The 24,495-nt window shown below is 33.3% G+C and overlaps 1 protein-coding gene across 1 annotated transcript in view; it reads left to right on the forward strand.

Moving 5' to 3' along the window:
- Positions 1-18,401, forward strand: part of LOC143078842 (uncharacterized) — a 35,806-nt gene extending 17,405 nt beyond the window's left edge. The window contains exons 3-8 of the mRNA XM_076253837.1: positions 1,498-2,781; positions 5,103-5,261; positions 7,300-7,621; positions 9,551-9,732; positions 11,875-12,000; positions 14,728-18,401. Of these exons, the coding sequence (XP_076109952.1) occupies positions 1,498-2,781; positions 5,103-5,261; positions 7,300-7,621; positions 9,551-9,732; positions 11,875-12,000; positions 14,728-16,757 (4,103 nt within the window). The 3' untranslated portion in view covers positions 16,758-18,401. The remainder of the gene's footprint in view (positions 1-1,497; positions 2,782-5,102; positions 5,262-7,299; positions 7,622-9,550; positions 9,733-11,874; positions 12,001-14,727) is intronic.
- The last annotated feature ends 6,094 nt before the right edge of the window (positions 18,402-24,495 follow it).

Below are 24,495 nucleotides of genomic sequence, written 5' to 3' on the forward strand. Positions count from 1 at the left end.
AAAACTTAATCTGTAACGTTACATTATTTTGCATTCCAAATTACAGAGCATAGAGAGAGGTATTTATTTTTAGTCAGTCCAGTTTCTACCTGACATAGTATAATGCTTGTTTCCTTTTTATTATTGAATTACATGGCGTGACACAATTCTGGGGTAAATAGTTTGTGAAAAGCAAGAGGCAATACTTATTATCTAGTAAATGTGGGAGTATGTGCAGTTAATAATAAATAATAGAATTGAGAATGGAAGTGGGAAATGTTTCAAAGAGACAACAACCCGAACAAAGAGCAGAAAACATCATAAGGCCACCAATGGGTCTTCAACACAGCTGGAATTCCTGCACCCCAAGAGGGTATAGCTGGCCCTTAAAAAAAAGGTGTACAGTGAGTAGTTCAGTGGAAATGGACGTAACACTAAACTCTGAAACATATGAATGAAGTTTCAATGAACTAAGATTATAAAAAACGTACAATTTTTAAATTATGTGTATCTTAAAAAACAATTTCATAAACAAAATAATTCAAAGATTTGGACTTTACATATGCATATACATGCTCTTGGGAGAATCTATTTTTGATGTCGTTTGTTAAATTCATACTTGGAAACTTAGTCATCCTCATGCTATTTTACTTTGAAAAACTAGTATATATATATCTATATATATTCCTAAAAAGGACCATGTGTCAATCAAGGATCTGTAAAGTTTAGAAGAAACAGGAAGGTTTACTTATGAAAATTACCAATATCATTTAGATAAAATGCTAGGATAAGGAAGTTCAAATGTCGTTTTAAAATAGTTCTAAAACAATTGATATATATATACTAGTGAAAGACTTTTTGCACAAGAGGTAATAAAAAAATATATATGCGTCATGTATCGATGTACTTGTTTTTGAGAGATAAACATTTCAATTGTTTTTAAAACAGTGAGTCTTGCTTTTTCCTAATAAGTTGAATATATTCTCAAACTCTGAATTCCATTTAAAAATTTGAGATATCTCGAAATTCCTGTTATCTCAAACTATTTTTCAGTACAATCAACTTTGAGATAACAATAGAGTCTGTATTTTTTTATAGGGATTTTTTTACTATCTTTTGAACTAACAATGAGTTTGAAACAGGTTTTTCATGAATGTAGTTAATCATCCTATGTGGTTAACGGAACTGATAGATTTTTGAAAATAATTTCAAGTTATATAATTGAACCTTTGATTGATGCTGATGGAATTAATACATACTGGTAAGATACAAGTATATTATTTGAAACCCAGATGGTGTAGCTGGGGACGGTGGGTGGGATAACTGATTAAAAAACATATGTTACAAGTGATGGTAAGTTCGTTCATCTGATAATGAGGTCATAAAACATATATCCCTCTAGGTGCAAACAATAATATAGTCTAAAAATAGATTGACAGAGGCTTGAAAATTCTGAGATAGAAGATACATTGTGTCGTGTATAAACTATAATTTAATAAATCAAATTTCCTTTTGTAGATTTATCATCAAGATTACCAAGAAACAATATGCCATTGAAAGACATATTCCAGAAAAAGATTGAGAATTCTTCCAGTTTCCTTTCTGATGTTTGGAAACCTCGTTATAAGGAAGGGAATGGTGGTTGTCAAAATCAAATCCTAGAAGATAATATCGTGACAGATCACAATGATATCAGAAAAGATGGAAAACATCAGTCAATGCCAACAAAGAACTGTTTACAGGTGCAAGAGGTCTTTGAAAATAACGGGGATGATAAAGAGAAGAGAGAAAACAATAGTTCTTGTCGCTGCGGTAGAAGAAACTGTGCTTTAAACATGATAGATAGACTAACAAGGGAAGATAGACTAAAAGAGGAAGACCCTCCGGAAAAAAGAATGATCAATGACTTTGAAATGATGAAATCATATAAAGCATCAGAAGAAAAATTTTCATTTCCTTTTCTTTCATTAATGTTTTTTGGAGGTAAAGGTGATGATAAACGTCCATTTCCATTATCAGCTGATGAAGACTCTTATAAAAAAAGAAATAAAGATTTTGAGTCATCTCCTACATTGAAATTTTTAAATGAAGCTTTTCCTAATTGGTTTGACAGGAAATCGAGACCATTAGACAAGAATGAAAATGAGAATACTAAGAAACAAAGCAAAGATTTAAAATTTTCGCCAAAACAATCAAAACCACCTCCGAAACCACCCAGAATGGTGTTTCAGTTATCAATTTCTGTTGATGAAGATGAGAAAAATGAAAATGATGCATCTTTGAAAACACCTGAAAAGTCAGTAATTGAAAGTGTCAATCATTTGAACAATGATAATTCTACTGAAGAAGATGAATCAGTTGAAATCAGAGACACAGGTAGTATTAATAGAGTCATTCCAGATGAAAATAAATTGAGCATTTCGATTGATTTTAGTTCTCATATATCATCAGAAATTTTCGAACAAAAGAAGCCAGAATGCAGTCAGTCACTTCCTACCCGCGGAAATACTAAGTCAGACCTTGATAAAGACAGTAACCCAGGATTTAGTCAGTCTTTCACTAGTGATGTACAGAATGAAGGTGCAACTACAAAAAAGTCTGCAGAGGATTTTAAAACTTTAAGATCTAGTCAGAGAAAATTCTCATCTGAAAAAGACAGTTCCCCAGGTTCTAGAACAGAGCTGAATAAGTCAGACAGTAGTGAGGATGATACTTTTCCCTACAAGATTCAGCAGAGCAACACCTTCCTCAGTAATGAAATGGATGACTTTGATGATCCACCGGATGATATCTTTGGTCCAGGTAGTTTATACTTATACTAAGTTATAGCTGTAGTTTATATGTTCTTTTACCTAAACTATTTTTATTTTGATATGCTTATGAAAATGAGGTGATGTGCCGTTATTGACAACGAGACAACTATTCACCTTAGTTCAAATGATAAAGTTAAAAGTAATTATAGGTATCCTACCGTTTACATTTCTTCTTAGTTTAATTCCAGTGGCAATGACTCTGTGAATGGAGAAAACCACCTAGTTATTATTAAAGATAATTTCAAAATTTTTGCTTACATTTTGACATTACAAAAAATAATATATGACAATATATGACAATCTTCCACAGTTTCGTATTTTGAAAAGCTGTCATTGGGACTCATATATAGATATAAGAAGGTGTGGTATGAGTGCCAATGAAGCACCTCTCCATCCAAGTCAAAAATAAACCGTTAAAGATTAAAGTACAATCTTCACACTGAACGTGTATGTTAAAATGGAACAGCCTTTATTACATGATATACATAATATAAATGTGAGAAATTTGGTTATTTATCTAGGGAGGGTTATAAACTAATTATTTTACTTTTACTTACTTCCAATTATGCCCATTGGCCTGTGGGTCAGCAACAAAGTTTCTCCACATCTGTCTGTTTTGTGCCATCTTTTTCAAGCTCCCCCAAGTATATTGGAAATTTGCCATCTCAGACTCAACTGTGTGCCGCCATGTTATTTTAGGTCGTCCTCTGCGTCTATTTCCCTCTGGGGTCCAGAACATTGCTGTTTTTGTAAGTTCTTCAGGGCATTTACGTAAGACATGGCCAATCCATCTCCATCTTCTCCTGCTAATGAGTATGCTGATCTCTTCCTGTTTTCATTTATTGAGGAGGTTCTGGTTGGTGATTTTTTGGTAGCCAACATATCCTTAGGATTCTCCTCAGACTCTTGGTATGTAATGTAGAGAGCTTTTGTTGGTCTGCCTCTGTCATTTGCCAACATATATAGAACCATACAACAGGAAATGCAGCTCTAGCTTTTGACAGTCTTTGTTTGATGTCCGTGTTCGTTCTGTCATCTGATCTTACAGTACTTCCTAGGTAAGTGAAGGTATCGGTCTGTGGTAATGGTTTCCCGTTTATTATAATTGGTTCTGGGTTGTAAGTGTTTAAACTCATTTCTTCAGTTTTCTTAGTGTTTATTTTGAGACCTATCTGTCCTGCATACTTTTCTATTCGACTGGACTTTTCCTGGATAAGTTGGTGAGTGTGCAATAGCATGGCAATGTCGTCAGCAAAGTCCAAATCTTCAAGAATGGTGAAAGTTCCCCATCTTATGCTTCTTGGGATATCCTCAGTTGTTTGTCGCATCACCCAGTCAATGGCTATTATAAATAGTGTAGATGACATTACACATCCTTGTCTTACTCCAGTTTTAATTGGGAAATAAAGTTGTTCACCTCCGACTGTACATTTGAAATTTTCATAAAAAGCCTTGATTAGATTGATCAGGTGTTGTGGGATGCCATAAAGTTGTATGATTTTCCAAAGGGTTTCCCTATGAATGCTATCAAATGCTTTTTCAAAGTCGATGAAATTGATGTAGAGTTGCCGCTGCCATTCTGTGCATTGTTCAATGATATTTCTCAGGATGAAAATCTGGTCAACACAGCCTTTTCCCTTGTGAAATCTTGCTTGCTCCTTTCTTAGTAAACTGTTGATTGCTTTGGATATTCTTTTTATAATAATGTTGGCCATGATCTTGCTAGGAATAGATGTAAGAGTGATTCCATGCCAGTTATTGCAATCATTTAAAGCACCCTTTTTAGGTATTCGGATGATAATACCTTTATCCCATTCTGTTGGTACTATAACTTCTTTCCAGATCTTATGGAAAATTATGGTTGGAGGGTATTGGCTGCTAAGATGGGATCAGTTTTGAACAGTTCTGCATTCAGATTATCTGAACCAGGAGCTTTTCCATTCTTTAGAGTCTTGATTGCTGCTGTAATTTCAGATATGGTAGGTGGTTCAATACTTATTTCCAGTTCAATGCTAGGCTCTGGAATAGTAGGTAGTTCTTTTGGAGATGGTCTGTTCAAAATTTCACTGAAGTGTTCTGCCCATCTTTTTTCTTGCTCCTTTTCTGATGTTAGTAAATTTCCCTGTTTTTCTTTCACTGGGATGTTAGGTGATGACTTGCCTTTTCCACAGATAATGTTGGTAACTTTGTAGAGGTTGCCTTACTCTCTTTTATTAGTCGCTTCTTCTGCTTGATCTGCTAAATTATCCATATATTATGAATAATAATTATATAATTATAAACTAATTATTCTTTTTCAATTGTTTTTAGAGTGTGGTCCTGAGATGGAGGATTTGCCTGGCTTGTATGACCCAGAGGATTGTCATGCCCCTTTTGAAAATTTAAGTGCTGCTTCACTACCTACAGACCCTCAGACTCTATTTGAAGAACACATGCACCATTGTCCTGCAGCTGTAGCAAAACACCATGGTAACATTAGTAATAGGGTCTCATTTCATATAACAATTACAATATTAATATGCATATGACTTGCAAGGTAAAGTTAAATAGGCATTAGATACAAGATTTTTTGTTCAATCAATAATGAAAGTGAAAAATTGAGATGATAATTTGGGTTAAGCAGCTAGTTTGGTTAAATTTTGTCAAATTAAGTTTGGAAACATCACTGATGAATTATTCACTTGCAAGTGAATAATTAGACCTCATTGGATCTGAATTCATGTGACCTAATTTAACCCTTTAGCTGGAGATGGGTTACTCATATATTTACCTAATTGGATATAGTTTTGATATGGTTTAAATCAAATATGAAAATTTGAGTCAAACTGGAGAACATGAATTTTACAGCCTTTGCACAATTTGAAATTTGAGAGTAATTCTTAAATTTGTCTATAATCAATGGATCTTTCACAATATAGGTATTTGCTATATATTTGAATGCTGATGTGCTGTTTATTCTTTACCAATAGGTAGTGTATCAGGAGTAATGTTGGATTCTCTAGGTCAAAAGTCCATGTCAGCAGCATATAATTTGATTTTGCAGTCCTGTAAACCAGCCCTACATAGGTGTTACCTCTGTATTTTAAGAACTTCATAAATTTTATTATGATGTTTCATGCTATTGATAGTAGGTAGGAAAAGAAGCGTCTTTCAAGGGTTTCTTTTGATTGCTTCATTATATCCTATTTAAGTAACTAAAAATTTGCTTTTGTTCAAGAATGATAATTCGTAATTTTAAGCCCTAGCCACATATCAACAAATATTGTTATTCATCAAGTGCAGTATTTTTTTGATATTTAGTGTAAGTATGAGCAGCCATTCTTGCAAAATCTATCTAAGAACAAGGTGATATACCATATAGAATATTTTCACGGTTGTAAAATTCCACGATTTTCATTAAATAAGGTATATCAAATATTGTGGTGCTTATTATTTTGGCAGAATCAAAACTTTTATCAATACCTTTGCATGTGCACTTTTAAATTGGTGAAAATAAGAGAAAATTTACACCCTGCAGAAATAAACCACTATAAGGTATATGGCCTGACAGCTTTCATCAACATTTTTGTAGTTTTACATGAATTTATTTTTTCAGGACCACATTGTTGTAAGTAAACAAATTGTATTGACAAACAAAAGCTTATGAGCAAAATGAACTGTTCTTGATCGTGCTTTCACTTAACAATGAGCTAAAAAAAAAATATCTCTTAAAAATTATGTAGTAAGTATTTTAAAATCCATGTTGCACAGGATGAATGTCTTTTAGAAAAAAGCAAGTTTTTACATGTTAGAAAGTATTAAAACAAGTCATATTGTATATTATAAAAAGAGATTGGGCTTTTATTCAATGTTATCTTCTTGCATTTGTCTTTTTGTAGAAATGTTGGCAATGCTTGTATATTCATAAATGTTGATTGATACATGTGTCTTGATTTTCTTCTGTAAATAACCACCATTGTTTTCTGTTCATACTGTATAAATCTAAAGCATGTGGACAAACAAATCTTCTAGGATAGTTGCACATGTAGCAGTGGCAATTATACCACATATCTGTATTTTTTATTGTTTCTGTTTCAATCAAATTCTTAGGTTTAAGAGTGGTGGTATGCTCTTTGGTCAGGTTGTTGTCTATTTAACACATTCCCCATTTTCATTCTCAAATTTATCTTAGCATGTCGAATACTCATGCAGCTTGTGTCTAAAAAATTATTTTGATCCAGCATGAAAAGTTGATAGAATGGTTTCTGCATGAAGAAAAACATGAAAAATGATCATAATTGATTTCTGACTTTGTGTAGGATAAATTAAAAAAAAAATTAATGAGATTAGAATAGCTTACTTTCACCAATTTGACAAAAGTTAATTATGTTATTAGTTGTATGTAAAATTGTCATACTGAAAGACAACATGCCATTTACAATAAAATAACCATTAGATATTAATGAAACACTTATTTTTGGCCTATATATATTTTTAAGTAAGAAATACAATTGTTTTATTCTTTCAGTATGTTGCAATTGTAACCAGTTTACAAAGAATCAACATATGCTTTACGAGTTGGTAAGAACGGAAGGGTTAGAAATGCATGATGTTGTCCCTGATGGAAATTGTATGTTCAGAGCAATCATTGACCAGCTAAGAATGCAGGGGGTCATAACCATGACATGTAACGGTATCAGACAGATGGCCGTAGAATATCTTCGTAATAATCCTCTTCAGAATGACGGTACTCATCTTGAAGATTTTTTTGTGGCTGCAGATGAATCATGGGAAGAGTTCTTGAGAAGAATGTCTAAAGATGGTGAATGGGGAGACCAGATTGTACTCAGGTAAACTTTAGAAGAGTGCCTAAGAAGTTAGGGACAATTTAAGGAGGATAATGTAAAAAGAGGAGGGTGGATAAGTGCACCATTCTGGTAATAATATATTAAGTTTAACTTGGGAGATTGTAACAGGTTTTTGTCAGACAGTGTGAGTGGAAAATCACGACAGAACTAATTAGTTTAACTTAGAGAGAAAATGTAAAGGGGTGATGGGTGAAAAATTCTGACTGAACTTAATTAAACCCAGGGATATTAAAAAATGGCTTAAAATTATTCCCAAAATGACAACTTTTTTCCCAAACTGCAGTCTCAGTAGTAATTGTGCATGGATACACACTAAAAAACACTCATTTATGCATTTTTATGCCCCACCTACGATAGTAGAGGGGCATTATGTTTTCTGGTCTGTGCCTCCGTTCGTCTGTCCGCTTCAGGTTAAAGTTTTTGGTCAAGGTAGTTTTTGAAGAAGTTGAAGTCCAATCAACTTGAAACTTAGTACACTTGTTCCCCATGATATGATCTTTTAAATTTTAATGCCAAATTATAGTTTTGACCCCAATTTCAGGGTCCACTGAACATAGAAAATGATAGTGCGAAGTTCAGGTTAAAGTTTTTGGTCAAGGTAGTTTTTGATGAAGTTAAAGTTACATCAACTTGAAACTTAGTACATATGTTCCCTATGATATGATCTTTCTAATTTTAATTCCAAATTAAAGTTTTGACCCCAATTTCACGGTCCACTGAACACAGAAAATGATAGTGCGAGTGGGGCATTCATGTACTATGGACACTGTGATTCTTGTTCATGTCTAAAATTGCTATATGTGCAGATTTGAGGGTCTATTTATGTATCATCACTGGCAAAAAGGGGTCTTATTTCAAAGCAGGGTTTGACTCTTGAAGAGGGGGGTATGTAAAATGAAGTTTCAGTCAAATTCATGGTTTATCCTTTTCCCAATTTGATGAAAATTGTGCATATTTTCCCAATAAAAAAGGGTAGAATTAGTTTTAAAAAAAGCCAACAATATCACTGTAACCTATAGCTAGGAAGATTATGATAGGACAGTTTGAAACTCAATGATGTTTTGACTTCAGATAATATATAATTCTAAGGTTATAGACTTGTAGCGAGAATGTCAAGGGACATAAGATCGGTCAAAATATTTTTGGCAGAAGAATAGTCCATTTGCTTATTACAAATCTGATTCTGTTAGTACACACTTTTTAAACAAATTACTTCCCTTTGTCAATCTTAAACTGGTTCTATACCGAACAATATTGGCTGTTGCCAATGCAAAGTATGATGTATAGGCGGTTTAAATAATTTTTCATGAAAAATAATTTCTGATGTCGTAAGTCGTAAACAACAAATTAATGTAATAAAAGATTTCAAAACCTTAAAGATTACTAACATTACGCACAAGTAAATTTACTCTTTCTGCTAGGTCTCCATTGTTTATAAAAATTAATGTCATCTCAAAAGGGAGATATTACTAAAAAAAAGTCTCTAATTAAAGGGTCAATAAAGGGAATTGGCAAATGGACTATTGGAAGATCAGTTTATACTGAAAGTTGATTCCTTTATTATACTGTAATACATGTACTGACATTCAGTGCAATGCTATCATTTAATATATTCACCTAAATAATAAAAGTAAGTGTCCTGAAACATTCAAAGGCGATATGCTGATCGATACTGAGATCAGAGTTTTTTTACTCTTTCAAATTCTTCATACAAAAAACTACTTCGGGTTAGCAGGTATCATAGTCATTGCATGCTATTCAGGTACCAAACTTTGCCTTTGGTTATGATTTAATCAAACCCTTCAGTATGACATTCTGTAATAGTTGTACCTATTTCACTTTGCTTATACGCTTACAAAAATAAACAAAAGATGTCTTTAAATATATTAAACATTTAATTTTTTATTGAAGAGGATTAGCTGAGGTTATTGATAGAGAGATTTGCATCATTAGTACATTTGGTGATTCACACAATCAGACAACCATTACACCTCAAGGTGCATCCAAGGTCAAAAAGATATATTTGGGTCATGTGAATGATCAGCATTACTACAGCTTAAGACCAAAAGGCTGGCATGAAAAGTGGTATAAAGGTAGGAATATTTTATTATGTTAATTTATTAAAGGATTTATTAGGTATGTAATTTTATGTCAGTTTTGCTGATTAATGAATAAAGTAATATGTAACCTGGCAACTTCAGTTTAGTTGTGATCATAATGTCACTATAATTAGGTCTTTAATATGCTAAAATTGTTGAATTTGACCTGTAAAGGCATTTTGGCGCATTTTTATACGCCCATTTATGGGACGTAATATTGTATACCACTTTTATGTATGTTCCGGCTGTCCGTCCATCCACAACATGTCAGACAATTACTTAAAAATGCTCTCACTAATTTGCAAGAAACTTAGGTGAGTTGTTTATATCTATTGACATGAGCTCCCTTACAATTTTTAGAATTTTAAAATTTTATGTTTCTGTTTTATTTTATTAAAAAAGGGGGCATTTTCTAGTTTTCTGACAATAACTCAAAAATGATTTCAGCAGTTTTCATGAAATTTTTGGTGAATTGTTTATATCTATTGACATGATTGATGTAAGCTCCATTTCGATTTTTATAATATTTCGATTTTAGGTTTTGTAGTAATTGAACTTTATTCTTTTAAAAAAAAGCATCAGTTGTATCATGGGCTCAAGGCGCAGCTGCTTATTTAGATATTTTGTAGTTTTAATGAGGTTTGAGGCATCACGATGAATAATATATATAATAAGCCATTTTTATACGCCCGGGACGGGACGTATTATGGTATACCGTTGTCCGTCCGTCCGTCTGTCCGTCCGTCGTCAACACTTCGGACAATAACTCAAAAACACCTTCATCAATTTCCATGAAACTTAAGTGAATTGTTTATATCTATTGACGTAAGCTCCCTTTCGTTTTTTTTTAATTTCAGATAAGTTTTTGATTTATGGGGCTTTATTCATAAAAAAAGGGGGAATTTTCAACACTTCGGACAATAACTCAAAAAGGCTTTCACCAATGTCCATGAAACTTTGGTGAATTGTTTATATCTATTGACGTAAGCTCCCTTTCGTTTTTTTTTAATTTCAGATTTTAAGTTTTGGATTTATGGGGCTTTATTCATAAAAAAGGGGGGATTTTCAACACTTCGGACAATAACTCAAAAAGGCTTTCACCAATGTCCATGAAACTTTGGTGAATTGTTTATATCTGGTGAATTGTTTATATCTATTGATGTAAGCTCCCTTTCGTTTTTTTTTAATTTCAGATTTTAAGTTTTGGATTTATGGGGCTTTATACATAAATAAAGGGGGATTTTTAACACTTCGGACAATTTCTCAAAAAGGCTTTCACCAATGTCCATGAAACTTTGGTGAATTGTTTATATCTATTGATGTAAGCTCCCTTTCAATTTTTATAAATTTCAGATTTTAAGTTTTGGATTTATGGGGCTTTATTCATAAAAAAGGGTGATTTTTAACACTTAGGACAATAACCCAAAAAGGCTTTCACCAATGTCCATGAAACTTTGGTGAATTGTTTATATCTATTGATGTAAGCTCCCTTTCAATTTTTATAAATTTCAGATTTTAAGTTTTGGATTTATGGGGCTTTATTCATAAAAAAAGGGTGATTTTTAACACTTCGGACAATAACTCAAAAAGGCTTTCACCAATGTCCATGAAACTTTGGTGAATTGTTTATATCTATTAATGTAAGCTCCCTTTCAATTTTTATAAATTTCAGATTTTACATTTCCGTGTTATGAATTTTTATGCTTAAAAAAGGGGGGATTTTTCCAATTTTGGGACTATAACTAACACTTTCACAAAATTTTATGTATGGATGAAAAATTAAGAAAACAAACTTAGTTAAATTTGAGGTAGCCTTAATAGTGCCAATTTTTTTGTGCATTTTTATTTATTATTTGTATTTGACAGGGCTCACACTATTTCTAGTTGATCATATAAATTCATTTAAAGCATAAAAGACAAGTTAAAAGAGCAACGGGCGTATCATGCGCCTAAGCGCAGCCCTTTATTCGAATCATGTATGTCACCGTAAAATATTGTCAACTTTCACACGCCTTTATGCCATCATTTACCAGATATAAGTCATGCTGTATCCTATTTAAGTTTCAAGCACTTTCATAAAAAAAATATCTTATTAGAACTGTGTCTCTATAGTATTTGGTTTTGGTTAAAATTCAGAGACAAGAAAAATCCAATCGGAACAGAAGATCAATAATGCAGCTAAAGACAACCAAGAGATTATTGAAGAGGAGTCACTGCAAATGGAAAAATTTACGCCACCATGTAGACCAAGTAAACTAATAAGTATGTACATTTATATGATTTAAACTTACAAGCTTAAAATTGTAGATTATAAAAGATGCATGTGGATTGTTTATCTTTTTCTGAATGTGAATCAAAATATTTGTTTTAAGAAAAATGGCAAATATTAGAAACATGACCAAAGTTGCAGAATGCAAGACATAGGGATTATTATCATACATTGGCAGCTGCATACACTTTTTGAATTAAACTATATATTTCAGGGAGTAGATGATGGAGAGGCTTCATATCTTTTTCATGAATGCATTATTAAATCACCTGACCTGAAGGACAAAGTGGTCATTTGCCAATGGTTGAACATTAAGTTCATTTTTTTTGTCATATGATTTTTTCATTCATTATGGGTAATAGGCTAACAATATTTAGTATATAGGTTCCTTGCAAGTTCAACATGTCCCTCAAACAGGTTTCACCTGACCTCAACCTACTTTCATGGATCAGTTTATATCAAGGTTAAAGTTTTTGAATTGGTTTGATTCACAGGTAATGTAAGCTGTACATTAGTTATATTTGGTGAATGGAAATGATTGTAAGATGTACATTTGTTGATGTGTTACAAATTTGTTTTTTGTTCATTTTTTTATATAAATAAGGCCGTTAGTTTTCTTGTTTGAATTGTTTTACATTGTCATTTCAGGGCCTTTTATAGCTGACTATGTGGTATGGGCTTTGCTTATTGTTGAAGGCCGTACAGTGACCTATAGTTGTTAATTTCAGTGTCATTTTGGTCTCTTGTGGTGAGTTGTCTCATTGGCAATCATACCACATCTTCTTTTTTATATGTCAGTCTGGCAGAAGTATATTACTGTAGTCCAGATTTGATCATTATATTAAAACAGACCTTTTACACAGGTTGTTTCCCTTTGCTAACTGTATACTAGTTCTATTCTGGACAAAATAGGCTCCTGCACATGCAACGCATGGTAAATTATGGGATATTATTATATTTTACATATGTAATAAACAGTTTTATCATATACTTATGGAAAATAATGGTATCATTGTACCCCATGACAAAACTTATTTGTATTAAACTTGAAGAATTGCCTTAGCCGTGTGATATGACTTTTGTTATCAACTACTTCCAGTTTATATCAACTGCTTCTGTTTTATATCAACTGCTTCTGGTTAATATCGCATGACATTTCGAAGTCATTTCTTAATTTTTGGAAAATATACCTCAATGGTTCAAATTTTTTTGTGTAAAACATAACAAAGTTAGATAAAAATAAAAAAGTGTTTGTTACTATACAGTAAGGTCAGTTTCTTTTCAATGGTTAGAAGGGCCCGTTTACTGTTAGCTCATTATAATAAAACAATTGTGGCCCCTTAGAAGAGATAAATATCAAAAATTATCATTTCTAAAAATTATTTAACTTTGATAAAGGCTGCTCCCTCAGAGAAATAACCTTCTTGTGTTGACAATTTTAGATATAATTATCTTTCTACGGGCGCGGGTCCCCTATAGTGATCAGTCTGTCCGTCCATCCGTCCGTCCGTCCGTAACACTTTGTGTCCGCTCCATATCTAGAGAACCATTATGATTTCATACTTTATACTTTACATGTTTATTAACCACCACCAGAGGGCGTGTCATGATGTATGTACAACTTCCTAGGTCAAAGGTCAAGGTAAAAAAACTTTGGTTTCAGTTGACAACCCTGTGTCCTGTGGTGAAGATCGTGTCCGCTCTATATCTTGAGAAACGTTATGATTTCAAAGTTTATACTTGACATGTATATGAACCAACACCAGAGGGTGTGTCATAATTTATGAACGACTGCCTAGGGCAAAGTTCAAGGTCAAAAACTTTGGTTTCAGTTGACAACCCCATGTCCTATGGTAAAGATTGTGTCCGCTCTATATCTTGAGAACCGTTATCATTTCAAAGTTTATACTTGACATGTATATAAACCAACACCAAAGGGTGTGTCATAATTTATGTGCAACTTCCTAGGTCAAAGGTCAAGGTCAAAAACTTTGGTTTCAGTTGACAACCCCATGTCCTATGGTAAAGATCGTGTCCGCTCTATATCTTGAGAACCGTTATCATTTCAAAGTTTATACTTGACATGTTTATAAACCAACACCAAAGGGTGTGTCATAATTTATTTACAACTTCCTAGGTCAAAGGTCAAGGTCAAAAACTTTGATTTCAGTTGACAAACCCATGTCCTATGGTAAAGATACAATTTTTGAATGCACATTATTCACAGCGGGGCCCACAGAGATGGCTCCCATCTCAATGATATCTAGTTGTACCGGTATTTTGTTTATGTATCCCCCCCCCCCCAAAAAAAAAAAAGAAAAAGACTAAGTTAAATCATTGTTTTTTTTAGATTGTTTGTATCATATATTATGTTCGAATATTAAATGTGTCTTACAGATCTTTTATTTTTTTTATTAATTTTATTCACAGTTTTTATAGCCCCTGTATGATTTAGATCTGAACATGTTATAGACAACTGTCTACTGTTGATGTCTATATAATATATTCAATTGTTATCCTCAAGATGTCTTCTGGTAGGTTTTTTTCGTTCAGTTTCTATGGAAAATATGTATATCAACATCTCATTTTATTCATACAGGATATAAACAAACAACAACATACTGTTCTGTTCACCAATTAAAATTCAGCTGCCAATGGCATATATTATAAGGGCATATACTCATTTATTTTATGTAAATCTTTAAATTTCTGTGTTTCAGATTGCAGTTACCAGTTCACTGATGAATACAGTCATGTTCCAGTTTTTCACTTGAATTTCATTATAGAAAATGTACTGCCAGAAAGCAATATTTATACCCCATATCGCTATCATGGTGGTCGAGATTATTTAGTGACTAGTGCAACCACCAAAGTCTTTGAGATAGCAGGCAGTGTTGAAGAAGGTCTTTCTGTAAACTTATATTCAATAAGTCCTGAACACGGTCGATCAATGGGAAACGAAAGCCTAAACACAATTAAAGCAACTAATTTACCAAATTTGTATCAGCAGAAAGGTACTTTCCCTTTGGTATATAAAGAGAACTTAACGGAATCAAATGGTGAAGGTATCGTAATTGACTCTGAAAATAGTACCCCAGGATATGCATTGTTGAAACAAGGAATAAATCAGTCAAAAAAGTATTTTAAGAAAGTTGATGGATCATATTACCTTTCAAATGTCTACTTTCAGACTGATCCAAAGAAAATTAATATACCGCATTCTAAAAGTCCATATTTACCTTTCCAAAAATTAGCTAATTATAAGTGGTATTATGGAAAATGTCCAAGGTGGCCAAAAGAAGCAAGTGAATGGATTTCAAGAAAAAGGCCAAGCGGTTGGCCCGACATAACATTAGTTAAAAAGACAATCAAAGTGCCATGTGTTCTTACACCTATAGGTCATTTATGCAGTACAAAACCCGACATCGAATGGATGTTTGATTTTTCATTCCCTGAGAAATTCCTTCTGAAAGATAATTTATCAAAAGATAAGAAATATTGCTTTCATGTGTTCAAACTGTTAATAGACTATCATACAGGTTGGAGAAAAGAGTTATCGACTTTTGTTCTTAAGACCATTTTCCTGTACACATTAGAAGTGATTCCTAGTCAACAATGGGAGGTTTGTCCATCAGCCTGTGTATTGTATTTGATAGAAACTTTACTGTTAAGCTTAAAGGAAAGAAAATTACCCCATTACTTCATTCCTGAAAACAACATCATTTCACATTTAGATGGCAGTGTGTTGTATAAGTTGATCGAAAAAGTAAATGTTGTGCGTGAATTTCCCATCATGTCTGTTATTCTGATGGCAGAAAGTCATGGTCTTATGACAACATATGCCACTGATCAGATTATTGATGATTTAAATCACCTGTCCGATCATAACAATATTCATGATTCAATGCTCAATACATTTATACCCGCATACTCTAAGATTGCGGTCACATCTCTAAGCCTGATGAAGTTCCGTCAAGCTGTAGCTGCTGTGACCACTGGATATAGAATGCTCCAGGAACTTCCGTGCTGTAGTGATGGCAGTGGTCATCCGTATGGGGATTTAACACTCGAAGGATTCATTAAAGAAGCAACTGGACAATCTGGACTGCATTTTTATCAAGTTTGGTGGCTTTGTTTCTTTGTAGATCTTTACAAGAAAGAAAATACTTTGCCATCATTTATACATAGCAACCCTTTCAAGAAAATCTCTGATATGATGAGAGATTGTCCTCCAGGTGACCTTGATGATGTGTCAGTACCGAACATTGTACTTCAGTCTTATCGTTATGAATATGATTACAAGTCGTTGCATGATATTTTTTTTCTTATACAACTGTGTGCATTTTTATTGACTGAGGGTGAATATCGCCTGGCTGCTCACTATTATAGAGGAATGATTAAAATGATGACGACCATTTTGAATGATACTGATTCAATCATGGCAGAAATTTTACAAGGTCATCAATTCAGACAAGGAATGGATACTACAGTTGATTATCTTGTGCAAGCCTATGTTACTGGATTATCAGCTAATTTATCTAACGCTTTGTATAATCTATATAAATGTTACCTCTATCAAGGTCAGCCTGAATATTTTCAGGAGTATATTGACCAGTTTGACTCTGTTTGTAATAGTTTAGCTACTCCATCAGCATTTCATCTTTTAGCAGATGTATGGAAAGTGTTAGGCAATAAACATAAAATGAAAGAAGCATTAGAAAAGCAAGATGGTTTGAAGGCTTATAATTAGTTGAAGTTCAAGCTCTAAAATCTTTAAATGGGTATATACCAGTATGTATTATTATAACGATCATCCAGAGTATGGCATAAAAGTGCTTTAAAATTGTGATTTTGATAACAGTTACATTTCTGCATTAATTATATAAACACCTAGTCATTCAGAAGTTAAAAATAAAAATGTCATAATTAATTTTTAAGTTAAGCTTCTACATGGGGAGTTTTTGCGGTTAAATAACTGTTCTCATCATTTTGATTTGTCTCACCCTTTTTAGCTCATATGGCTAAATGGCCAAGTGAGCTTTATGAACTTTAAAAAAATATCTTCTCCTCTTTCCTATTTTTCAAGTTTTTCACAAACTATAATAGATGAACAGAAACAGTGAAAAATCATAAATGTTTATCGCAATTTGATTTGAAAATCAATCATGGCCAAAATTTTCAAATAACTGCCTAGAGAAGTTATTTCCCCTGAATGATGATTTTTATCCATTTTTGCAATTTTGTTATTAAAAGCTTTAAGAGTTTGAGGGAACTTCCAAATGCAAATAAGATCAACAAAATATATATGATCTACAAGCTAAGTCAACATGGCCAAATTGTCAAACTTAAATTACAGGATTTAATGCCAAATATGACATGTGTTATCTCAAAATCTGTAATAGATAGGTGTAAACTGTGAACAGTAAAATTTATCATTAATACAAGACCTACAAATAAGGCACTCAATGCAAGTGGCCAATAGTAGCTTATTTCTTTCTCTTTGGTCTATGGTAATGAGTTGTCTTTATTTTTTTATTAGACTGTGTCATGATAAAATTGAAAGGCAAAAATAACTATCAAAATGAATTAATTTTACCATGTGAGCCATTCAGGCTTTTGGAGCAATACAATTGGTGCTAATATTATGGTTTTCTGTTGAAATACGATAAAACCACAGAATTTTAAACTTTTTATATGATAATTCTGTCAATTAATTAGTTCAAAAGAATTCTCTTAAAACTTCAGAATAAAGATGACCCATATTCTTTATTATTCTGCACTACTTATGTGTTAAATACTGTTTATGTTTTTGATTTTTTTTTATTCTTAGTGTTCAGACTTCATAATTTAAGGGAAAATATTATCACTTATAAATGTATTTAATGTGTACGGAGGGACAGATTCCTTTGGTATTTGTGTCAGAGCTATTTAATTCTTTGGGATAGTCAGTTAAATCAGTAGGAATTCTATATATAATTTTATAGTGATATGGGAGGAGACACATTATTTTCATAGGAATTTGTGATGTGGCATTCATTTTTTCTGGAATTTGGGATGATTGAAACAGCGCATGTGTCTATATTGTTATGATTTATGAATATTATCTCTTGATTTCATCACTATAATATACTGACCAATCAGATTATTCCAATTAATTAACCTTTGTTATAAGCAATTTCTTGGTTTGTACCCAGTGTTTATACAATGTATTAACCAATATATAGGCAATATAGGAAATGTACTGACATAAGTAGTCTCTAAACACATTAACTCCAAATGGAGCTTTCGTTAGTAGAAGCCATATTAACTATGTGTTTCAGTGAGAAATATGTAAAAGCATAAAAATATAGTATATATACCAATACACATAATTAACAGCGCCTGGTGATTTTTCATAGCCGGGTTTTGGTCCAAAAAGGACCTTCATTAGAGGCAGAATGGTAAATTAATGTTTGCACCCTATTAATATAGATATGGTAACCGGCGGTTGAGTTAACCAGCGGTTCAGATTTAACCGGCAGTTCAGAGTTAACCGACGGATCAAAGTTATTCAGTGGATAAAGATGTATCTGGTTGATATTGCAGTCTTGATCTCAGTTGCATGACTAGTAGGAAGTACTATTTCAAGACTTGATATTTAGGTGTATCATAAGCCAAATATTAAGATCACACGACTACCATGAAATACTATTCCAAGACTAAATGATTACCATGTACTTCTTAAATTATTAAAACACACTTTACCCTATGCTAAAGCCCAAATCTGGTTATATCATCAGGTCACATGTTTACCGTATAATGTCAAAATGTTTACTGTAACATGTCAAAAAGTTTATTGTAACATGTACATTAAGCTAAATATAGATAACTGTAACCATGGAAAATCCCACCGGGATTTTTCACTGAAAGGATAATTGAACCTGTTTAAATATCAACCAGATACATATTTATCCACTGGATAACTTTGATCTGTCGGTTAACTCTGAACTGCTGGTTAAATCTCAACCGCTGGTTAACTCAACCGCCGGTGAAATCTGAACCGCCGTTTAAATCTGAACCGCCAGTTCATTCTCAACCGCTGGTTAACTCAACCGCCGGTTCCCATATCTATATAAATAGGGTGCAAACATTAATCCACCATTCTGCCTCTGATGAAAGTCCTTTTTGGATCGAAACCGGTCAGGCTATGAAACATCACCACTGGCGCTGTTAATTATGTGTATTGGTATATAATACTATATTTTTATGTTATTAACCAATATATAATTTGACAGAATTATGTTATTTTTCTTTTATGTAATTATTTTGTAAATATATATATTTATATTTGAAAATATGAAATTGAGTTTCACAAAAAAATGTCACAAGAATTTTGAAAAAAGTTTTAAATTCAAAAAATGAATTGTTTTGGTTGCAAACGTCATTGGAAATTTAAATTCAGGTAATGACCATATCTTGAGGGAAAGAATTTTTTTGGGGGAAAAAAGGCAAAGGGGGGGGGGGGGAATTGAGGGGATGGGGGTCAATTTTCAGAAATTAAAAACACAAAATTTCTGCCAAAAAAAGGGGGGAGGGGGTCAATTCACAACAGCAAAGATTATTGCACAAAAGCAAAAAAATGAATATAAATTTAAATCACATTACCAATTCAAGTTCTTTGACTATAGTTATTTGTGTCAGAAACCTATTATGTGTCAAATATTTAATTACAACCCAAATTAAGACCTGTATCAAGTGCGGATATTGTGTCCATTTTGCCCCAGCTGTTCAGGGTTGGACCTCTGTGATCGTATCCAGCTGCGCTAGACACAGCAATTTATTGTACTTTGTTTTTACATTTATATTAATAATTATGCTAAAAAATTACACTGTCCTGATTATTCTATTGAACATCAGCTGATAAGTCTAATGTATTGTATATATGCATTGGGAAAGCAGGTTGATAAGTAACTATCTGTTAGTTATCTGCATACTAATACTTAAAAAGAAACAGCTGCTTTTTAGCTCACCTGGCCCAAAGGGCCAAGTGAGCTTTTCTCATCTCTTTGCGTCCGTCGTCCGGCGTCCGTCGTCGTCCGGCGTTAGCTTTTACAGAAATCTTCTCCTCTGAAACTACTGGGCCAAATCAAACCAAACTTGGCCACAATCATCATTGGGGTATCTAGTTTAAAAAATGTGTGGCGTGACCCGGTCAACCAACCAAGATGGCCGCCACGGCTAAAAATAGAACATAGGGGTAAAATGCAGTTTTTGGCTTACAACTCAAAAACCAAAGCATTTAGAGCAAATCTGACATGGGGTAAAAATGTTTATCAGGTCAAGATCTATCTGCCCTGAAATTTTCAGATGAATCGGTCAATCGGTTGTTGGGTTGCTGCCCCTGAATTGGTAATTTTGAAGAAATTTTGCTGTTTTTGGTTATTATCTTGAATATTATTATAGATAGAGATAAACTGTAAACAGCAATAATGTTCAGCAAAATAAGATCTACAAATAAGTCAACATGACCAAAATGCAGTTTTTGGCTTATAACTCAAAAACCAAAGCATTTTGAGGAAATCTGACATGGATAAAAATGTTTATCAGGTCAAGATCTATCTGCCCTGAAATTTTCAGATGAATCGGGTAATCGGTTGTTGGGTTGCTGCCCTTGAATTGGTAATTTTGAGGAAATTTTGCTGTTTTTGGTTATTATCTTGAATATTATTATAGATAGAGATAAACTGTAAACAGCAATAATGTTCAGCAAAGTAAGATCTACAAATAAGTCAACATGACCAACATGGTCAGTTGACCCGTTTAGGAGTTATTGCCCTTTATAGTCAATTTTTAACCATTTTTCGTAAATTAAAGTAATCTTTTACAAAAATCTTCTCCTCTGAAACTACTGGGCCAAATTAATCCAAACTTGGCCACAATCATCTTTGGGGTATCTAGTTTAAAAAATGTGTGGCGTGACCTGGTCAACCAACCAAGATGGCCGCCACCGCTAAAAATAGAACATAGGGGTAAAATGCAGTTTTTGGCTTATAACTCAAAAACCAAAGCATTTTGAGGAAATCTGACATGGGGATAAAAATGTTTATCAGGTCAAGATCTATCTGCCCTGAAATTTTCAGATGAATTGGTCAATCGGTTGTTGGGTTGCTGCCCCTGGATTGGTAATTTTGAGGAAATTTTGCTGTTTTTGGTTATTATCTTGAATATTATTATAGATAGAGATAAATTGTAAACAGCAATAATGTTCAGCAAAGTAAGATCTACAAATAAGTCAACATGACCAAAATGGTCAGTTGACCCCTTTAGGAGTTATTGCCCTTTATAGTCAATCTTTAACCATTTTTCATAAATCTAAGTAATCTTTTACAAAATCTCCACTGAAACTACTAGGCCACAATCATCTTTGGGGTATCTAGTTTGAAAAATGTGTCCGATGACCTGGCCATTCAACCAAGATGGCCGCCACGGCTAAAAATAGAACATAGGGGTAAAATGCAGTTTTTGGCTTATAACTATGAAACCAAAGCATCTAGAGCAAATCTGACAAAAAGTTAAATTGTTAATCAAGTCAATATCTATCTGCCCTGAATTTTTCAGATGAATTGGACAACTGGTTGTTGGGTTGCTGCCCTCCAATTGGTAATTTTTAAAGAAATTTTGCCGTTTTTGGTTATCTTGAATACTATTATAGATAGCGATAAACTGTAAACAGCAATAATGTTCAGCAAAGTAAGATCTACAAATAAGTCAACATGACCTAAATGGTCAATTGACCCCTTAAGGAGTTATTGCCCTTTATAGTCAATTTTTAACAATTTTCATTAATTTGGTAAATTTATGTAAATTTTTACCAAATATAGTTCTCTGTTACTAATGGGCAAAGTTCATTATAGATATAATTGTAAGAAGCAAAATCGTTCAGTAAAGTAAGAACTTCAAACACATCACCATCACCAAAATACAATTTTGTCATGAATCCATTTGTGTCCTTTGTTTAATATGCACATAGACCAAGGTGAGCGACACAGGCTCTTTAGAGCCTCTAGTTACAATATGTAGCCTTTGTGTGTGAGTGCATTGAATGATCTCAATCTTCATATATTATATTCCAGTTGTATTCTAGGAGTGGGGGTTATATTGAAATTACCTTTGGACTCCTTTGTTCAATTTATATTTTTTTGGCCCCGCAACAAAGTTGTCGGTGCCATATAGTTTTACCCTTGTCCGAAATTCTGTAATTCCGTAATTCCATAATTCCATAATTCTGATATTTCGTAATTCCGATATTCCGAAATTCCGTAATTCCGTCATTCCGCAACAAACCATTATACAGATTTTTTTTCTAAACGCCTTCAGATATTGGGCTGATTTTTGGTTTGGAGTTAACCATGATGAGTTACAGATCAAGTTTAAGTTTCGTTCTGCTCCACTAATTTTTGCCAAAATTACAGACTTTGGACTTTGAGAAATTGTTGAAAATCACAGTTATACAGACTTTTTTTCTAAATGCCTTCAGATATTGGGCTGATTTTTGATATGTGAGTTAATCATGATGAGTTACAGATCAGGTATAAGTTTTGTTCTGCTTCACTAATTTTTGCTGAAATTACAGGCTTTGGAAAATCATAGTTGTACAGATTTTTTTAGCTCACCTGGCCCGAAGGGCCAAGTGAGCTTTTCTCATCACTTGGCGTCCGGCGTCCGGCGTCCGGCGTCTGGCGTCCGGCGTCCGTCGTCGTCGTCCGTCGTTAACTTTTACAAAAATCTTCTCCTCTGAAACTACCGGGCTAATTTCAACCAAACTTGGTTACAATCATCATTGGGGTATCTAGTTTAAAAATTGTGTCCGGTGACCCGGCCAACCAACCAAGATGGCCGCCATGGCTAAAAATAGAACATAGGGGTAAAATGCAGTTTTTGGCTTATAACTCAAAAACCAAAGCATCTAGAGCAAATCTGACACGGGGTAAAACTGTTTATCAGGTCAAGATCTATCTGCCCTGAAATTTTCAGACAAATCGGACAACCCGTTGTTGGGTTGCTGCCCCTGAATTAGTTATTTTATGGAAATTTTGCAGTTTTTGCTTATTATCTTGAATATTATTATAGATAGAGATAAACTGTAAACAGCAATAATGTTTATCAAAGTAAGATTTACAAATAAGTCAACATGACCGAAATGGTCAATTGACCACTTTAGGAGTTATTGCCCTTTATAGTCAATTTTTAACCATTTTTCGTAAATCTTAGTAATCTTTTACAAAAATCTTCTCCTCTGAAACTACTGGGCCAAATTTATCCAAACTTGGCCACAATTATCTTTGGGGTATTTTGTTTAAAAAATGTGTCCGGTGACCCGGCCAACCAACCAAGATGGCCGCCACGGCTAAAAATAGAACATAGGGGTAAAATGCAGTTTTTGGCTTATAACTTAAAAACCAAAGCATTTAGAGCAAATCTGACATTGGTAAAATTGTTTATCAGGTCAAGATCTATCTACCCTGAAATTTTCAGATGAATCTGACAACCTGTTGTTGGGTTGCTGCCCCTGAATTGGTAATTTTAAGGAAATTTTGCTGTTTTTGGTTATTATCTTGTATATTATTATAGATAGAGATAAACTGTAAACAGCCATTATGTTCAGCAAAGTAAGATTTACAAATAAGTCAACATGACTGAAATGGTCAGTTGACCCCTTTAGGAGTTATTGCCCTTTATAGTAAATTTTTAACCATTTTTCGTAAATCTTAGTAATCTTTTACAAAAATCTTTTCCTCTGAAACTACTGGGCCAAATTAATCCAAACTTATCCACAATCCTCTTTGGGGTATCTAGTTTAAAAAATGTGTCCGATGACCTGGCCATTCAACCAAGATGGCCACCATGGCTAAAAATAGAACATAGGGGTAAAATGCAGTTTTTGGCTTATAACTCAAAAACCAAAGCATTAAGAGCAAATCTGACATGGGGTTAAACTATTTATCAGGTCAAGATCTATCTGCCCCGAAATTTTCAGATGAATCAGACAACCCGTTGTTTGGTTGCTGCCCCTGAATTGGTAATTTTAAGGAAATTTTGCTGTTTTTGGTTATTGTCTTGAATATTATTATAGATAGAGATAAACTGTAAACAGCAATAATGTTCAGCAAAGTAAGATTTACAAATAAGTCAACATGAACGAAATGGTCAGTTGACCCCCTAAGGAGTTATTGTCCTTTATAGTCAATTTTCAACAATTTTTATAAAATTTGTAAATTTTTACTAACATTTTCCACTGAAACTACTGGGCCAAGTTCATTATAGATAGAGATAATTGTAAGCAGCAAGGATGTTCAGTAAAGTAAGATGTACAAACACATCACCATCACCAAAATACAATTTTGTCATGAATCCATCTGCTTCTTTTGTTTAATAGTCACATAGACCAAGGTGAGCGACACAGGCTCTTTAGAGCCTCTAGTTTCTATACTCCTCCAGATTTTGAGCTG

This window comes from Mytilus galloprovincialis, chromosome 6 (genome assembly GCF_965363235.1).
Source record: "Mytilus galloprovincialis chromosome 6, xbMytGall1.hap1.1, whole genome shotgun sequence".
NCBI lineage: Eukaryota > Metazoa > Mollusca > Bivalvia > Mytilida > Mytilidae > Mytilus > Mytilus galloprovincialis.